This window comes from Mytilus californianus, unplaced genomic scaffold (genome assembly GCF_021869535.1).
Source record: "Mytilus californianus isolate M0D057914Y unplaced genomic scaffold, xbMytCali1.0.p SCAF_5, whole genome shotgun sequence".
Classification (NCBI taxonomy): domain Eukaryota; kingdom Metazoa; phylum Mollusca; class Bivalvia; order Mytilida; family Mytilidae; genus Mytilus; species Mytilus californianus.
The window spans coordinates 24,791,126-24,808,628 of record NW_026262701.1 but is presented as its reverse complement, the minus strand read 5'-3'; the positions used below and the strand labels follow the sequence as shown (position 1 = coordinate 24,808,628).

Genomic DNA, 17,503 nt, shown 5'->3' with positions numbered 1-17,503 from the left:
TGTCACCTGATAGCAAGCATCAAGCTGTTGCTAGTGACACACAGGGTTCACTTCTATCTTCCGTGTTGTAGGTTATGTGACACATTTTATTAATCCTTGAAAATGACAGATTTCAATCAAACTTGCACTAATTCTTCTACATGACATGGAGATGGGTGCCTGCTATAGTAATTTTTAAGGTTTCCCATACCAATACGATGGACTTGTTTGAGCTTGACATTTCTGTACAAAGTTCACTTTTCCCGACTCATCATCAAATGAAATTGCCTACTCCCCTTTTTTTACATTGTTTTAAATAGAGACTTAAAATAGTAAAAAAACAGAGACAAGCAAATCTTGGCTAAAATTGTGCACAGTTAAGTTTATTTATCTTTGAAATGGGAAAATTTTATTTCAAATTTTAAAGTCAGCTGCATTTGATCTAGTAGATATAAATTAATAGCAGTCATTAAAAGTTCTATTTCCTAGTGAACTGTAGTCTGTTTATATTAATACATAGTGGTTGGTCTTGTTTTCTATCATAGACATTATTTTTCTTATCACTGGCTTGATAGTATTCTCCATTATAGATGCACATTTTATTATGACTGTATTCCATTCACAGCTTATACCTGTAAGTGTAAGAAATAAAATAAAACAACATATATATATCTAATAGTCAACCTTTGTTCTTGTTTTGCATTTAACATTTATTTATTGGAGCGGATCAAATCTGATTGGTTTTTTTTACTGTAAATTTGTTGTGGTAAAGTTTTACTAAGAATTATAATTTGTTTATGTCTCAAATGTGAATACCACTGAGGCAGCTCATACAAACTGTTAAATTTTAAACATGCTGATATAAGATTAAATTGAGAATGGAAATGGGGAATATGTCAAAGAGGCAACTCAGAGCATTCCATTTTAAACATGCTGATATAAGAGCATTCCATTTTAAACATGCTGATATAAGAGCATTCCATTTTAAACATGCTGATATAAGAGCATTCCATTTTAATCATACTGATATAAGAGCATTCCATTTTAAACATGCTGATATAAGAGCATTCCATTTTAAACATGCTGATATAAGAGCATTCCATTTTAAACATGCAGATATAAGAGCATTCCATTTTAAACATGCTGATATAAGAGCATTCCATTTTAAACATGCTGATATAAGAGCATTCCATTTTAAACATGCTGATATAAGAGCATTCCATTTTAAACAGAATGATATAAGAACATCATTCCATTTTAAATATGCTGATATAAGAGCATTCCATTTTAAACATGCTGATATAAGAGCATTTTATTTTAAACATGCTGATATAAGAGCATTCCATTTTAAACAGAATGATATAAGAACATCATTCCATTTTAAATATGCTGATATAAGAGCATTCCATTTTAAACATGCTGATATAAGAACATTCCATTTTAAACAGAATGAAATATTAAACTGCCACCAAAAAAAATCATATACAAATTAAGCATTAATTTATTTTCTGTATATTTAAAAAAATGTTTTATAAAGGATATAACAAAAACAAAGATTGACTATGAATTTAACTAACGGAGCATGGATTAATTAAAAATGAAAAATGCATGGGAAGGATAATGTTATCTTTCATAAAAGAAATGAAAGACAAATTTTTAGCTGTGACTAGTATTATATACAGTCTCATGGAAGGTGGGCTTGCTTGTTAGTTACTTAGTATATATGTACTAATTTATTATACTTTAATTCATATAAATACTAACCATTTAACTAACTTTGACTCTTCAGCTATCATCTGTTAGAAATTGTCTTCATCAATGTATTGCTCTATATTAACTTAACTTTTATTTGCTATAATCAACCAATAAAGGGGCATTAGCTACAAGATTTGAAAAAAAAAAAAAAATATGATTCAATTATAAAATGAAAGTGAAATAATAATCGCTTTTAGCAGCCAGTTTGGTTCAGTTTTGTCAAAATAAGTTAAGAAACATTGCTGATGAATTATTCACTTGCAAGTGAATAATTTGACCTCATTGAATCTGTATTCATGTGACCTTCAATTTAACCCCTTAAGCTCGAGATGGGTTATACATGTATTCAGCTATTAAAAGGAAAAGAATGTCAACATTGAAAGTGAAACAAGGATGAACCATTTGGTTGACTGATTCGATCAACAAAAAATCATACTTATACAGAAAAAACAATGTTAAACATATTTTTTAACCTACAATATGAAATCAAACAGATCTAGAAAAATACAATTGCACATGGTCGCTATCTATATATATTTATATTTATGTTTATATTGGGTTATATGACCATCTGCAGTCTTAGGAGATCATCTAGACAAAAATACACACAAATGCTGATACATATTATGCATTGTTAATTGTTTATTTTAGACTTTTTGTAATTTTGATATACGATTTAGTATGTTATAAATCAAATTTGAGAATTTGAGTCAAATCGTGAACATGAATTTGACAGCTAATACTCCTTTAACGATATCAGATGTCTAGTTTATTCTGGCATTTATTTTCATTTAGAAATAAGAAGAGAAATATAAGACATATAATAATATTAATTTCTTTAATATTTTTAAAAGTAAACATATAGGTATTTTGAAGTAAACAGATGTTTAAATCACATGACTCAAGTAAACAGATGTTTAAATCACATGACTCAAGTAAACAGATGTTTAAATCACATGAATTTTTTATATAAAGTAAAAAATAATCAGATTTTCGCTGTGTCATTTTGTTTTTCAACCTTCCCATTTATATATAAGGCCAAGTAAATTTAATTAGTAGATTTTCATCCAAATTTTTGAAAAAAATGGGGCGGGTGGGAGGATTTTATTTTTTATTTTTTATTAGATATGAAACGCTCTTGTGACGTGTTCTTCATATATGCAAGTGTAATAATAAGGTTCTATCATGTATATACATGTATAACGAATCAAACATAAAAAGAAATGCAAAAACCAAAATTTGAAACAGGAAGTTATTAATGAAACGAAATTATCGACAGTTACCGTTAACGAAAATGAACAAAATCCGGAAATCGTAAATTTTTCAAAATAAAAAAAATTGGGGCGGAACGATTTCAGAGGGGCGGGCGGGGATGAAAATCTATCAATTAATTTCAATTGGCCTAAGATCAAATTCAAATTACCTCATGCACCTAGTGATTGTCTATTAAATTAGAGCTTAGATTTTACTTCAAACAAACTAATTACATTTTTGATTTAACTTTATTGAAACTGATTATCAAGCAATACAGAGTACTTTTAATTGAAACTTGTTTGTTTCATCTCACTCACAATAAATTATTGTGTGTACAAGGAAATCTTTTCGAATCATCATGTAATTCAAAGGACTAAATTGTTTACTTCATTATAATTGCAAAGATATATTTACTTCAATAAACTGTTTTGATCTTCTGATTTCGATTCTGATTTATTGATTAAACATAGAGCAAGTGCAATTAAAACTGAGTGCTTTGTCCTTTGGTTAAAACATTTTGGAATGCAGTTTATCATTATTTAGCTTAAAGCATTCTCATGTGAAATGGAGAAATGAAGTTTAGTACAGCATGGATAAAAATTTCTGAACCCAGTTCCAATTTAAATATCTTTTCAAATAAAATGTAATGTTGTAAAATAGATATGTTTTTTTCCAAATTTTATTTGTGAAAGCATTATCTTATATAATTATTTTCAATTGGTATAAAACTGTTTTTAGGAATTTTATGTACAAGCTTGGTTACACATTTGATCATAATTATTGAAGTTATTATAATTAATGTATTTTTACTTAAAAACTAACATTAAATGTATATTGCTTGAAATCTGGGACTAATACATTGAATATTGGTCCCAGCTGAAATTCTCCTGTCAGATATCATTAAAAAACTTTGTTGTTGACACAATACTTTTGAAATGATTCAAGTCAATTTAATTTTTTCTAATTTATGACACAAACGACGTAAAAGTAACAGTTAAAATATAAATTCGATCACAACTTTTAGGGGGAATTTTTGTTAATTAAGATACAAGTAAGTTGACTGAATGTTAGGCTTACTCTATGAGAAAATTGCTGTTGAAAAGGTAATAATATGATGTCAAAGTTACAGAAATATGTCTATTCAAATGAACAATATCATTGACTTTCAAAATTAAAACATTTAGGAGATGTTAATTATAATAGTGACAACTATTTCTGTTTGTAGATTATAATGTGGGTTTTTTCTTCTTCTTCAGAGCCTAGCATTTTTGGATTCCAAATTAGTATACAACTCTATGTCTGAGGATAAAAGGTATTTTTATTTGCTTTTGTGCATTCTAACTACAGAAATAAAAAAAAATATACTAAAGGAAACAAGTAGCTTTGAACATTATCATAAATTGAAGTTGCTTGACCTTGGAAATGTACACTGTCTTCTTGTTTCTAAATTGAGTTGATCACATAATGGTGAACACAATAGATTTTTACCTGTATATAAATGCTTACCTTGATATAAAACTAACAGGACTGATAGAGAGACTAACTGGAACACGAAAAATACAAATACAAACTTGGACAGGAGGGATAGAAATACAAACTGGAACACAAGTAATACAAATACAAAGTGGAACACAAGTAATACAAATACAATCTTGAACAGGAGGGATAGAAATACTAACCGGAACACGAGAAATACAAATACAAACTGGAACACAAGTAATACAAATACAAACTGGAACACAAGTAATACAAATACAAACTGGAACACGAGTAATACAAATACAAACTGGAACACAAGTAATACAAATACAATCTTGAACAGGAGGGATAGAAATCCTAACCGGAACACGAGAAATACAAATACAAACTGGAACACAAGTAATACAAATACAAACTGGAACACAAGTAATACAAATACAAACTGGAACACGAGTAATACAAATACAAAGAGTAATACAAATACAAACTGGAACACAAGTAATACAAATACAATCTTGGACAGGAGGGATAGAAATACTAACTGGAACACGAGTAATACAAATACAAACTGGAACACAAGTAATACAAATACAATCTTGGACAGGAGGGATAGAAATACTAACTGGAACACGAGTAATACAAATACAAACAGGAACACAAGTAATACAAATACAGGCTTGGACAGGAGGGATAGAAATACTAACTGGAACACAAGTAATAGAAATACAAGCTTGGACAGGGGGGATAGAAATACAAACTGGGACAGGGGAGAAAGAATTAAAGACAAACCGGAACACAAGTAATAGAAATAAACTTGGACAGGGTTGATAGGAAGACTAACTGGAACACAAGTAATCAAACTTGGACAGGAGGGATAGAAAGACAAACCATAACAGGAGTGATAGAAAGACTAACTGGAACAGGAGCCCTAGAAAGACAGCCTTGAACAGAAGAGATAGAAAGAAAAACTTGAACAAGTGTGATATGAGTGATAAAAATGACAAAACTTGATAAAGGAGTGATAGAAGGACAAAGCTTGATAAAGGAGTGATAGAGATACAAAACTTGATAAGGAGTGATAGAAAGACAAAACTTGATAAGGAGTGACAGAAAGACAAAACTTGATAAGGAGTGATAGACAAAACTTGATAAGGAGTGATAGAAAGACAAAACTTGATAAGGAGTGAAAGAAAAACAAAACTTGATAAGGGGTGATAGACAAAACTTGATAAGGAGTGATAGACAAAACTTGATGAGGAGTGATAGAACGACAAAACTTGATAAGGAGTGACAGAAAGACAAAACTTGATAAGGAGTGATAGAAAGACAAAACTTGATAAGGAGTGACAGAAAGACAAAACTTGATAAGGAGTAATAGACAAAACTTGATAAGAAGTGATAGACTAAACTTGATAAGGAGTGATAGAAAGACAAAACTTGATAAGGAGTGGCAGAAAGACAAAACTTGATAAGGAGTGGCAGAAAGACAAAACTTAATAAGGAGTGATAGAAAGACAAAACTTGACAACGAGTGATAGACTAAACTTGATAAGGAGTGATAGAAAGACAAAACTTGATAAGGAGTGACAGAAAGACAAAACTTGATAAGGATTGAGACAAAACTTGATAAGGAGTGATAGAAAGACAAAACTTGCTAAGGAGTGACAGAAAGACAAAACTTGATAAGGAGTGACAGAAAGACAAAACTTGATAAGGAGTGATAGAAAGACAAAACTTGATAAGGAGTGACAGAAAGACAAAACTTGATAAGGAGTGATAGACTAAACTTGATAAGGAGTGATAGAAAGACAAAACTTGATAAGGAGTGACAGAAAGACAAAACTTGATAAGGAGTGACAGAAAGACAAAACTTGATAAGGAGTGATGGACAAAACTTGATAAGGAGTGATAGAAAGACAAAACTTGTTAAGGAGTGACAGAAAGACAAAACTTGATAAGGAGTGACAGAAAGACAAAACTTGATAAGGAGTGATAGACAAAACTTGATAAGAAGTTATAGACTAAACTTGATAAGGAGTGATAGAAAGACAAAATTTGATAAGGAGTGACAGAAAGACAAAACTTGATAAGGAGTGAGACAAAACTTGATAAGGAGTGATAGAAAGACAAAACTTGATAACGAGTGATAGACTAAACTTGATAAGGAGTGATAGAAAGACAAAACTTGATAAGGAGTGAGACAAAACTTGATAAGGAGTGATAGAAAGACAAAACTTGATAAGGAGTGATAGACTAAACTTGATAAGGAGTGATAGAAAGACAAAACTTGATAAGGAGTGACAGAAAGACAAAACTTGATAAGGAGTGACAGAAAGACGAAACTTGATAAGGAGTGATAGAAAGACAAAACTTGATAAGGAGTGATGGACAAAACTTGATAAGAAGTGATAGACTAAACTTGATAAGGAGTGATAGAAAGACAAAACTTGATAAGGAGTGGCAGAAAGACAAAACTTGATAAGGAGTGGCAGAAAGACAAAACTTAATAAGGAGTGATAGAAAGACAAAACTTGACAACGAGTGATAGACTAAACTTGATAAGGAGTGATAGAAAGACAAAACTTGATAAGGAGTGACAGAAAGACAAAACTTGATAAGGATTGAGACAAAACTTGATAAGGAGTGATAGAAAGACAAAACTTGCTAAGGAGTGACAGAAAGACAAAACTTGATAAGGAGTGACAGAAAGACAAAACTTGATAAGGAGTGATAGAAAGACAAAACTTGATAAGGAGTGACAGAAAGACAAAACTTGATAAGGAGTGATAGACTAAACTTGATAAGGAGTGATAGAAAGACAAAACTTGATAAGGAGTGACAGAAAGACAAAACTTGATAAGGAGTGACAGAAAGACAAAACTTGATAAGGAGTGATGGACAAAACTTGATAAGGAGTGATAGAAAGACAAAACTTGTTAAGGAGTGACAGAAAGACAAAACTTGATAAGGAGTGACAGAAAGACAAAACTTGATAAGGAGTGATAGACAAAACTTGATAAGAAGTTATAGACTAAACTCGATAAGGAGTGATAGAAAGACAAAATTTGATAAGGAGTGACAGAAAGACAAAACTTGATAAGGAGTGAGACAAAACTTGATAAGGAGTGATAGAAAGACAAAACTTGATAACGAGTGATAGACTAAACTTGATAAGGAGTGATAGAAAGACAAAACTTGATAAGGAGTGAGACAAAACTTGATAAGGAGTGATAGAAAGACAAAACTTGATAAGGAGTGATAGACTAAACTTGATAAGGAGTGATAGAAAGACAAAACTTGATAAGGAGTGACAGAAAGACAAAACTTGATAAGGAGTGACAGAAAGACGAAACTTGATAAGGAGTGATAGAAAGACAAAACTTGATAAGGAGTGATGGACAAAACTTGATAAGGAGTGATAGAAAGACAAAACTTGTTAAGGAGTGATAGAAAGACCAAACTTGATAAGGAGTGATAGACAAAACTTGAAAAGGAGTGAAAGACAAAACTTAATAAGGAGTGACAGAAAGACAAAACTTTATAAGGAGTGATAGACAAAACTTGATAAGGAGTGATAGAAAGACAAAACTTGATAAGGAGGGATAGAAAGACAAACTTGAACAGTATGATTTCCTTATTTGAATAGCATGAAAATAAGAAGATGCTTCATGATTGCAAATGAAATAAATATCCACCAAGGACCAAATGACAGGATGTTAACAACTACAGGTTATGGACAACCTTCAGCAATGAGCAAAGTTAGCCAACTGAAATTATTTTGGATTTGTTACAGCAAAACATTGATTTTGCCATATAAACCTTAGACCATATCTAATTAAAACTTTCTTGGATTGTCCATTACATAATTACACAGTGAACTTTATATTTTATTTTAAATCAAAATGACATGGAGGATTCCTATAGGAACCATTGATTTTGTGTGAAAAATTGATGCAAACCTATTGTACTATTGAAATACAATGAAATGGTAAATGCACAAGCAAATTGTATTAAATAAAAGAAGAATGTGTCTGAGGACACGAATGCTCCCGCTCATGCTTTGCAATTTTCCAAGTTAAAAAGGGGCATACCACTATATTGTTAAGTGACTCACTGCCCAAATTCGAACTCTGTCTGTGTGTTGTTGTTCTTAGCATTGTGTATGTGTTTCATGAGATTTGGATGAGTAAAACTTAAGTTAGAGTGCAAAATGGGATGGATGGAAAGACAGAAAGACAGACGGTCAAGGGTAACACTTAATGCCCCTTTTGCCTTGTGCAAAAAGCAGAAACTTTGTACTTTGCTAAAAGGGTTTAACAGAAATAAATTCTGCAAAAATATTTCAGCATTGCAGCCATTAATGACCAGTTGAATGCAGAAGTAAACGAAGACCTTGCCAGAAAATCAAAAGATTTAGGCAGAAGATAGTAAGTGGTATTTTTATGTTGAATCTTGTCATTTTACTTAACTACTAAAAACTGTTCACAATCACTTCTCACTGTTTATCGACATATTTGTCATAATGCAAATTCAAAGTATACAAATTTTTAGTGTTTTTGAAATATACCAATAAAATGCATCTTCTGTATATTAACTGTACACAAAAATAAAAAAATAACACTTGAAAATAAATATAAGGATCTAAAGAAATAAGCTATAATAGAATAAATCTTGTAGCATTAGTTTAGAGTAATATCATGTACCAGTTCTATTATTTGTTAGCATGTAAAACAGATTCTACTGGCTATTACTGCAAATTTCTGTTTTCAATAAATTTAATAGACCAAAAAATTTTGTTGTTGCACAAAGTGAGATTCAATTATCCATTGTAATCCCTGAATAATTTAAAACAATAACATTTCTTTGTTGGAATTAATCATCCTCACTAAAAAGCAATTGAATTATGTCCCTTGAGTATTCATATTTCTCTCTTATTTACAACAACTAATTACTATTGCCATTTACTGTTAATGAAATAGACAATGGATTGACAAACAGATGTGTAGGATCCCGATAGGTTTTGAAATTTGGTTTCTAAACTTTTTTTTTGGAATATGAATTTCATTTTGTTATTTGAATTATAATTGTTTATCCATCCTCTGAATGAAATGTTGTGTTGATTTTTTACTTTTGGTTTGTCAATCTAAAAACCTTAGATAGAGTTTGTTTCTAGCTGATTAATCATTAAACGGGTCATGTGAGCTTTTATCATCACTTGTGTCCAGCATCTAACCTCCATCATTTAATATTAATACAAATGGAACATTAACTTTTCATCCTATGAGGGACTTGTTTGAAGACTTTAATCATTACATGTGAGTCTAGCCGCTAGCTAGAATCCATTATTTATCATTTTCAAATTCCCCCAGTAATGTCAAAGTGAAAGAAGAAGTAGAATTATGGAGTGTTTACAGATCCTTGTAAGAGGAGCATGAACACAGGCTCTGTATTTTAATCAGATTGGGAAGGTCCATATGAAAGTGCATATACTTTTATATTCCTGTTAGCCTGGTTTTTCTCCTGATCATAAGTTTTCTTCACCTATTAAACTGACATTGATCATGATTGTGTAACACAAAACTCCAGAAACATGTACTGTGTGCACATATAGTTATTATATCATATGTTTTTCTCCACAAATATGAATATGAAACTTTGAATATTTAGCAATAATATCAATAATGTGGTAACGGGTCAATTTGGGTTAATTATTATAATTACTATGGCCATGAAAAACCATTAACAATACCCTTGGAAGCTCATTAGATAGCAATTGTCTCCTATTATTTAGATAGTTATCACATGTAATCATGTCATGTATAATAACTGTCTATATGTATGATAAAACATTGTCATTTAATGCAGTAATTATACATAGTACAAAACAAACAAACAGCCAAAGATAATTAGATAGATTTGCAGGAAATCTTTTTTTTTCAGTCCCACACATTGAAAATTGGCAGATTATTCAGCAATTTTTATCCTCAGGCTTTTGTAAAGATTATCACTGGTAATAATGAAGTAAAATATGGGTACAGTGTCGCTAAATACACAGCAAATTAATTGTTTAACAACTTAAAAAAAAAGATACAAATGTTAGAAAAACCACCAAATAGAGGAGCGGAAGGACCATTTTCAGGAAGTCTTGATTGGGTTTTTATTTTGTGGGAATTCCAGATTACTCGGGAATTTATGATTAATTTTTCAGTAGTCTGGAAAGAAAGCTTTATTTTTTCATGAATTTTGGATGACCCTCCCATCCCAATAGCATACTATCATTATTGTCCCCTGCGCAACACGTTGCAGGGGACATAGAAATACCGGGTGTCTTTCGGGGACATAGAACTACTGGGTGTCCGTCCGTCCAGTCTTGTTAGCGCTCTCACGTGTACAATTCTTGCCAGATTTTTATGTAACTTATATCATAGGTTTCTATCAGCAATGTTTTGGACGAGTTCAAAAATCAATGGCGATCAATTGTTTTTAAAAGTGTTATGTCCTTTAGAAACATTAATTATATGGAAAATTGCATTGTTAGCACTCTTGTTTGTACAATTCTTGCCAGATTTTTATGAAACTTAAATCATAGGTTTATATCAGCAATGTCTTTAAAGAGATTGAAAATTTGTGCCGGTCAGTTATTTTTAAAAGAGTTATGCCCCTTGGAAACATTAATTAAATGGAAAATTTGCATCGTTAGCGCTCTAATTTGTACAATTCTTGTTAGATTTTTATGATTTCAGAAACTTATATCATAGGTTTATATTAGCAATGTCTTGAACGAGGTCGAAAATCAATGCCGATCAATTATTTTAAAAGAGTTATGCCCCTTGGAAACATTAATAATTTGGAAAATTGCATTGTTAACACTCTCATGTGTACAATTCTTGCCAGATTTTTATGAAACTTATATCATAGGTTTATATCAGCAATGTCTTTAAAGAGTTTGAAAATCAGTGCTGATCAATTATTTTATAAAGAGTTATGTCCCTTGGAAACATTGATTATATGGAAAATTGCATTGTAAGTGCTCCCGCATATACAATTTTTGCCAGATATTTATCAAATTCATATCAAAGGTATATAACAGCAATGTCTTGGACAATTTCCAAAATAAGTGCCAATTAAATATTTTAGATGAGTTTCCCTTGGAAATATTAAATATATCGGAAATTACTCTCAAGTCTTCAACTCTCTAGTTAGATCATTTTAAAAAGTTTTAAAGAACAAAAAAACATTTTTTTCAGTTATTGTCCTTTGACAAAACAGATAAAATATGTGCGATGTGGGGACATTGGAACTGTGTGCTTTTATCTTATATAATTTTATTTTCAGCTCATGGAGGAAAACGAAGGAATTTGATTCAGTTCTATTGAGATTTTACGACGAATTAGAAGAAGACTACCTCCAGCGTCCTGACCCATCATTTAAAATTAGTGTTATTTTTGCTTTCTGTATATTTGTTGGTATCCTAGTTGTCCAAGCCATTATATCAGATAGGTAAATCTTAAAGATGTAGAGACCTTTTTCTTATTCTATTATCATTATAACCAAAGTCCTTGTGCAGTAGCACTAAATGGACTATTAGCTTCAACCTTAGAATCTTTGTTATATATTTAAAAAGTAGCACTAAAGTGGCTTACTAGATTTTGTTAGGTAGAATTTAGAATTATCCAATTTCAAAAATATAAAATAGTGCGACTGTCATACAAGTTATCTTAAGGACTTTTCTTTTTGAATTTTCCTAAGAATTTCAGTATTTTTGCTATTTTACTTTTTGTTATCTTTAACAATAGTAGATATGTTATATTTTTACATGATAGACTCTCTTTTTTTGTTTATGCTGAATTAAAATGATAACAACATAATAAGATTGCTATGACGCACAAGTGTTTTAACTTGCAAAATTATATACAATGCTAAAAGAAAGGATATACTTTATCTGGCCCGAGAACACAGTTATTTCGTAGTGCATTTCTTTTAGATAAAAAACGCAAATTAAAAAAATCGCACCTGCTCTATCCATAAAAGAAGTTTACAGTGTAGTGTTCTACTTTTGGGAAAAATTCTATCAAAATTATCGGCTCCAACTCAAAATATGGATAATTTTATGTTAAGGGGGTCTGTAAATTCAGTTTGACAGCTTCAGACATACTAATTTTTGACCTTTTCAAACTGGACCAAATCACTACTACTTTACCTAAAAATTCATGCCCCAAATTTTTTTTACTTGTAATTTCATCCCCCAACTTACTATTTTATGCATGAAATATAAAGAAGTAAATTTGTATGAAAAAAATTTGCAAGTTATACAGTGTATAATATACATTGTCCACACTAGGGACTCTATTTGTAGACAACAGAAATCAAAGGACGATAATAACTGTGTCCCCGGACCATCTGTAACATTTCTCAAATCTCAAAGGAATGAACTATTTGGTATATGTTAGTTTAAGGGAAATACAATTTTAAATCATTCCAAGTTGCAAGAGATCCTGAAATTGAGATTGACTAACAGAATATTTATGCTTTAGATAAACCTGAATAAAAAGATTTTCCAGGATAATTTGTCCATGTACATTACAACCAGGGAATCCAGTACTTTATTTGTCCCTGTTCTGTACATTACAACCAGGGAATCCAGTACTTTATTTGTCCCTGTTCTGTACATTACAACCAGGGAATCCAGTACTTTATTTGTCCCTGTTCTGTACATTACAACCATTTTATGAAACTTATACACAATGCTTATTACCACAAAACTCAGATCAAGTACAAATTTGGGTAGCGTCACTTTTACCGTTCTTCAGTTATGTCCCTTTATATCTTTATATGATATGCAAGCGGGGGCATCATCTGTGTCCCCTGGACACATTCCACATTTATTGTAGATATTTTACAAAGAATAATTTTGTATTTTCAGAGGCACTCCCTATTTTTCCTCCTTATCTATTGGGATAGGAGTATTTGCTATAACAACTGTGATATGTTTTCTTAGAGAAAGTCTGGTAAGCTTATTTATTTATTCATTCTGACCTGTTTTATGTTTAGTGGAAAGATACTCCATGCAAATAACTTGCCAATACAGCTAAACAAAATTTGAAATTGAAATAGTGATTTAAAATTAAAAACAATTTATTTTTTGGTAACTAATTGAGTTTAAGCTATTTCTTGGAGTTCTGTATTTTTGTTATTTTCTTTTTTTTTTCAAATTTTCAAGATTAATACAGATTAACTTTTGTGTCAATTACCCTTTTTTAAGTGAAGAATAATGGTGATCTACTAGTCCTCCATTGAATCAATTATTTGCCACTTAAGGCAAAGGTACCCCTAAATGTTATTCATTTTGCAAAAACCGTAAACACACTATACAAATCTTGCTATAATAAGTTATCTGGTTCAGTGCTTTAACAATAAAACCATTTTTGTCTCCCCTGCGACAACGAGACATAGGAATTGCTTTTCCCCGGACTACCATGACAATGACAGCGTCAACAATTGTTAAGTTTTATGCTTAAGTTAATTTGATAGGAAATACTTGTGATAGACCAATGATATTTAGTATGAAGTTAAAATTAAGAATGGAAATGGGGAATATGTCAAAGAGACAACAACCCGACCAAAGAGCAAACAACATCCGAAGGCCACCAATGGGTCTTCAACGCAGCATTACTATCAGTTCATATCAGTTTGACGACTATTTTGAGGCCCTGACCCCTTGGTCATGGTCAAGTGACTTTTAATTAATTAGCGATTTTCAATGTTAAGTTTTCTGCTTAAATCAGTTTGATAGGAACTACTTGTGATAGACCAATGATATTTTGTATGAAGTTGCATTACTATCAGTACATGTCAGTTTGACGACTATTTTGAGGCCCTGACCCCTATGTCATGGTCAAGTGACTTTGAATTAGTTAACAATTTTCAATGTTAAGTTTTCTGCGTTAGTTTGATAGAACTACTTACAATAGATATTTATATTTTCTATAAAGTTACATTACAGTCCGTACAACTCAGTTTGTTGACCATTTCGAGGCCCTGCCCACTATTTCATGGTCCAGTGACTTTGAATTAATAAGCAATGTTGGTGTCCATCTGATTGTCTTTTTTCTGAATTTTATGCCGACATGCAAGATATCTCTGTGTCAACACTTTATTAAATATTTGAAGTAACTAATACAGGAGCAACCATATTTATGCATTATACCTCACAATCTGTCTTGGTTTTTTTTTCAGAATTCCACCTGTGTGAATGGTGTACATTTTAGTCCTAGAGTAAGAATTGTTCTAGCCTTTTTATGTATATCAGTTACATGTACAGCTGTATTAGTATCCATGGTGAGTATAACTTATTATATTACACAATTTTTTGTATTCAATGCTTAAGTGGCTGAGGTGTATAAAGAGTTCTAAGTCACCTTTCCATACTGTTTGTATTGAGCTTACTTGATGAAAGTTATCTCCTGAAATACATGTACATATCATTTTGGACTATTAAATATCTTTTAGTCCCAGACATCATATAGAAATCTGTTTCATAAATTTTTTGACATACATATAAAAAAAATAGAATGGAAACTCTAAAGGTGGCAAAAAATGTATTTAAATGTTAATGATACTGTGTCTTAGCTTGTCATGGCACATATAAGCACCATTCTGGACAATGTGATAGTAAGTGTGACTACACTGGTCATTATTCTTTAACAATGGTAGAACATTTTTTACCTTCAAATTTCTCTAGCTTTATTGAATATAAATCTACAAATAAAGCCTTCTGTGAACCAACAAATTTTTTGAAAATTTTTTAACAGATATATTGATATTCATTTGCACAAAGTCAATTTCTATCCAACGCAGCTCATATCAAGAAAATTAGAAGATGGCAAAAATAAATCGCAGCAAAGTTGACAAGAACATAACATGAAATACAGTATGCATGAAAATAAGTGGGTTTACAATATTTGTGTTTTGAAGTATGAACATTTTTTATAGACTGTCTGTGATCAACAAATCCCTATCAATGTAAATACTACAGATAATTCATCAAAAAAGACTATATTAGCTGATAATGGTACTGACCAATCAAATACAACACAAACAGGAAGTCAGACAGATTGTAACAGACCTGTTGTAAGTTTTACAAATATTTGTACTTTTTGTAAAATAACTGAGAAACTGATATAAGTGAGATTTTGTCTCATCATTTTATTTTCGGTAAACCGATAAGATGATATGTGGTTTTCGTTGAAAGTGTTCACAAGTCTGAAGACATATTCACGTTCTGTACAGGTTAATGGGATACTAAATTTAAAAGTTTTGCAATTCCTGAATACATAAAGTCATTTCTGTTCAATTTTTTTCTTGAATTCTCATATGTATTGGAGATTTTTTGTGCGTTCTTTTATTTCCTTAATTGTTCAAGTTTGTGGTGTTGTACTTTTGATAACCTGACTGTATGGGTTTTGGGCTGTGTTGCATATAGTATGGTGATGTCGGTTGTCTGGGCAGAGAAAAAATATTGTTTATTTCTGTTGAATACCCTTTTATTGAAATTGTTTTCATTCACAATATTAGAAGAAAACGTTTTAATTCACGTTACTTCAGGTATTCAGATAGATAAATGGTAGAGCTCATTGAAACTTGTAGAAGAAATAAAAACAAAAGATTCATTCATTAGAAAACCCAAATATCAATGAAATCTCTAACTTTGTGTGATTTTCCAGTTTAGAAAATGTTGTCTGTTAATCTCACTTATTGTTTTGTTGACAAAACACATGTCTTGAGTATCAAGTTATAAGCCTTGTTGACAAAACACATGTCTTGAGTATCAAGTTATAAGCCTTGTTGACAAAACACATGTCTTGAGTATCAATTTATAAGTATCTTGGACAAGTTTTTACACAGTCTTACCACATGATTTGTATTGTACTATTGCTTACACCACACCTAACTAGAGTTTATTTTATAAGTTTAACCCCTTTGAATTCCGTTTGACCATCGCACATGTACTAACTCTCTTTTCATATATTTTCAGTATTTTGTATTATGCAGTTTACTTGCTCTAGCATCCAGTAGTGTGTTTCTACAGATGAATTACATTGTCAAGCTTGTGTATATGTGTCTTGCCATGATAGCCTTTAATGTGACCTTTTATGTACATCCAGAGTTCAAACAATCAAAGTAAGTGGGAAAGGTGGTTTATGGAGTCATCTGACCATTGCTGGTGACCATGGGAGGGTCTATTTTGTTTCATTGTACTTGCATTAAAATACATCCCTTTAGATGACAAAATTAAGTGGACTTTTATATTTATGGAATTTAGAAAAAAAGCAAATTGGAGAATTTTTCTTTAGAAAATCTGTTGTTATTTATAACTTTGTTATAATCTATGATTTCCTTCTGGTCTTTGTATATTTTATACATCTGTTAAAGATGGATGTGTTATGGATTAATCATTTTTTTTGCTGTCTGTTATTTTGTCCAAGCACAGACCTCGCGTTAGCTCCAGTTTTCTAGATTTATCCTTGTAAAATTTTACATAATTTTAAGATCTGTGAAGACAAGCATAATTATTGAACTTTGTGTAACTTTTTCACATGTCTGATGATCTATTTATGGTTTGATTTTACTAAACCTTATGAATTTTTTACATTATATATGTTTCCATTTTGATTTTTTTTCAATATTGTTGTAGAATTCACTAACACTTTATATTTTTTTAAAAGTCATACAATTTTATATAAATTTTGCTATTTCATCCATAATTTTTAAATTTTCAGATGATGTAAATATTAATACATATTTCATTTATTACAGTGACAATAGTATGTTAACTGAAGCTATAGCTGGTTCTGTCTACTTAGCTGTACTATTTATAACATTGGTGTTTCTAGATAGACAGGTATGTATAGGTCCAATATTTCTCTAAGTTATAAAGATGATTTATAGTTTATTGATATATGTGACTATTTAGTGGTACATGGGTTACTTTTGATTATTTAAATGCCTTCAAAAATGTGAATTTAAACTGTTGCAA

The 17,503-nt window shown here is 30.8% G+C and overlaps 1 protein-coding gene across 2 annotated transcripts in view; it reads left to right on the top strand.

The window, feature by feature from the left end:
* The window catches only part of LOC127700226 (adenylate cyclase type 2-like), a 102,470-nt gene that overhangs the window by 70,395 nt on the left and 14,572 nt on the right, over window positions 1-17,503 (top strand). For both annotated transcript variants that reach the window (XM_052203648.1, XM_052203647.1), the window contains 8 exons: window positions 4,245-4,300; window positions 8,814-8,894; window positions 11,803-11,967; window positions 13,391-13,475; window positions 14,704-14,805; window positions 15,460-15,597; window positions 16,502-16,647; window positions 17,284-17,368. In XM_052203648.1, the coding sequence (XP_052059608.1) occupies window positions 4,245-4,300; window positions 8,814-8,894; window positions 11,803-11,967; window positions 13,391-13,475; window positions 14,704-14,805; window positions 15,460-15,597; window positions 16,502-16,647; window positions 17,284-17,368 (858 nt within the window). The remainder of the gene's footprint in view (window positions 1-4,244; window positions 4,301-8,813; window positions 8,895-11,802; window positions 11,968-13,390; window positions 13,476-14,703; window positions 14,806-15,459; window positions 15,598-16,501; window positions 16,648-17,283; window positions 17,369-17,503) is intronic.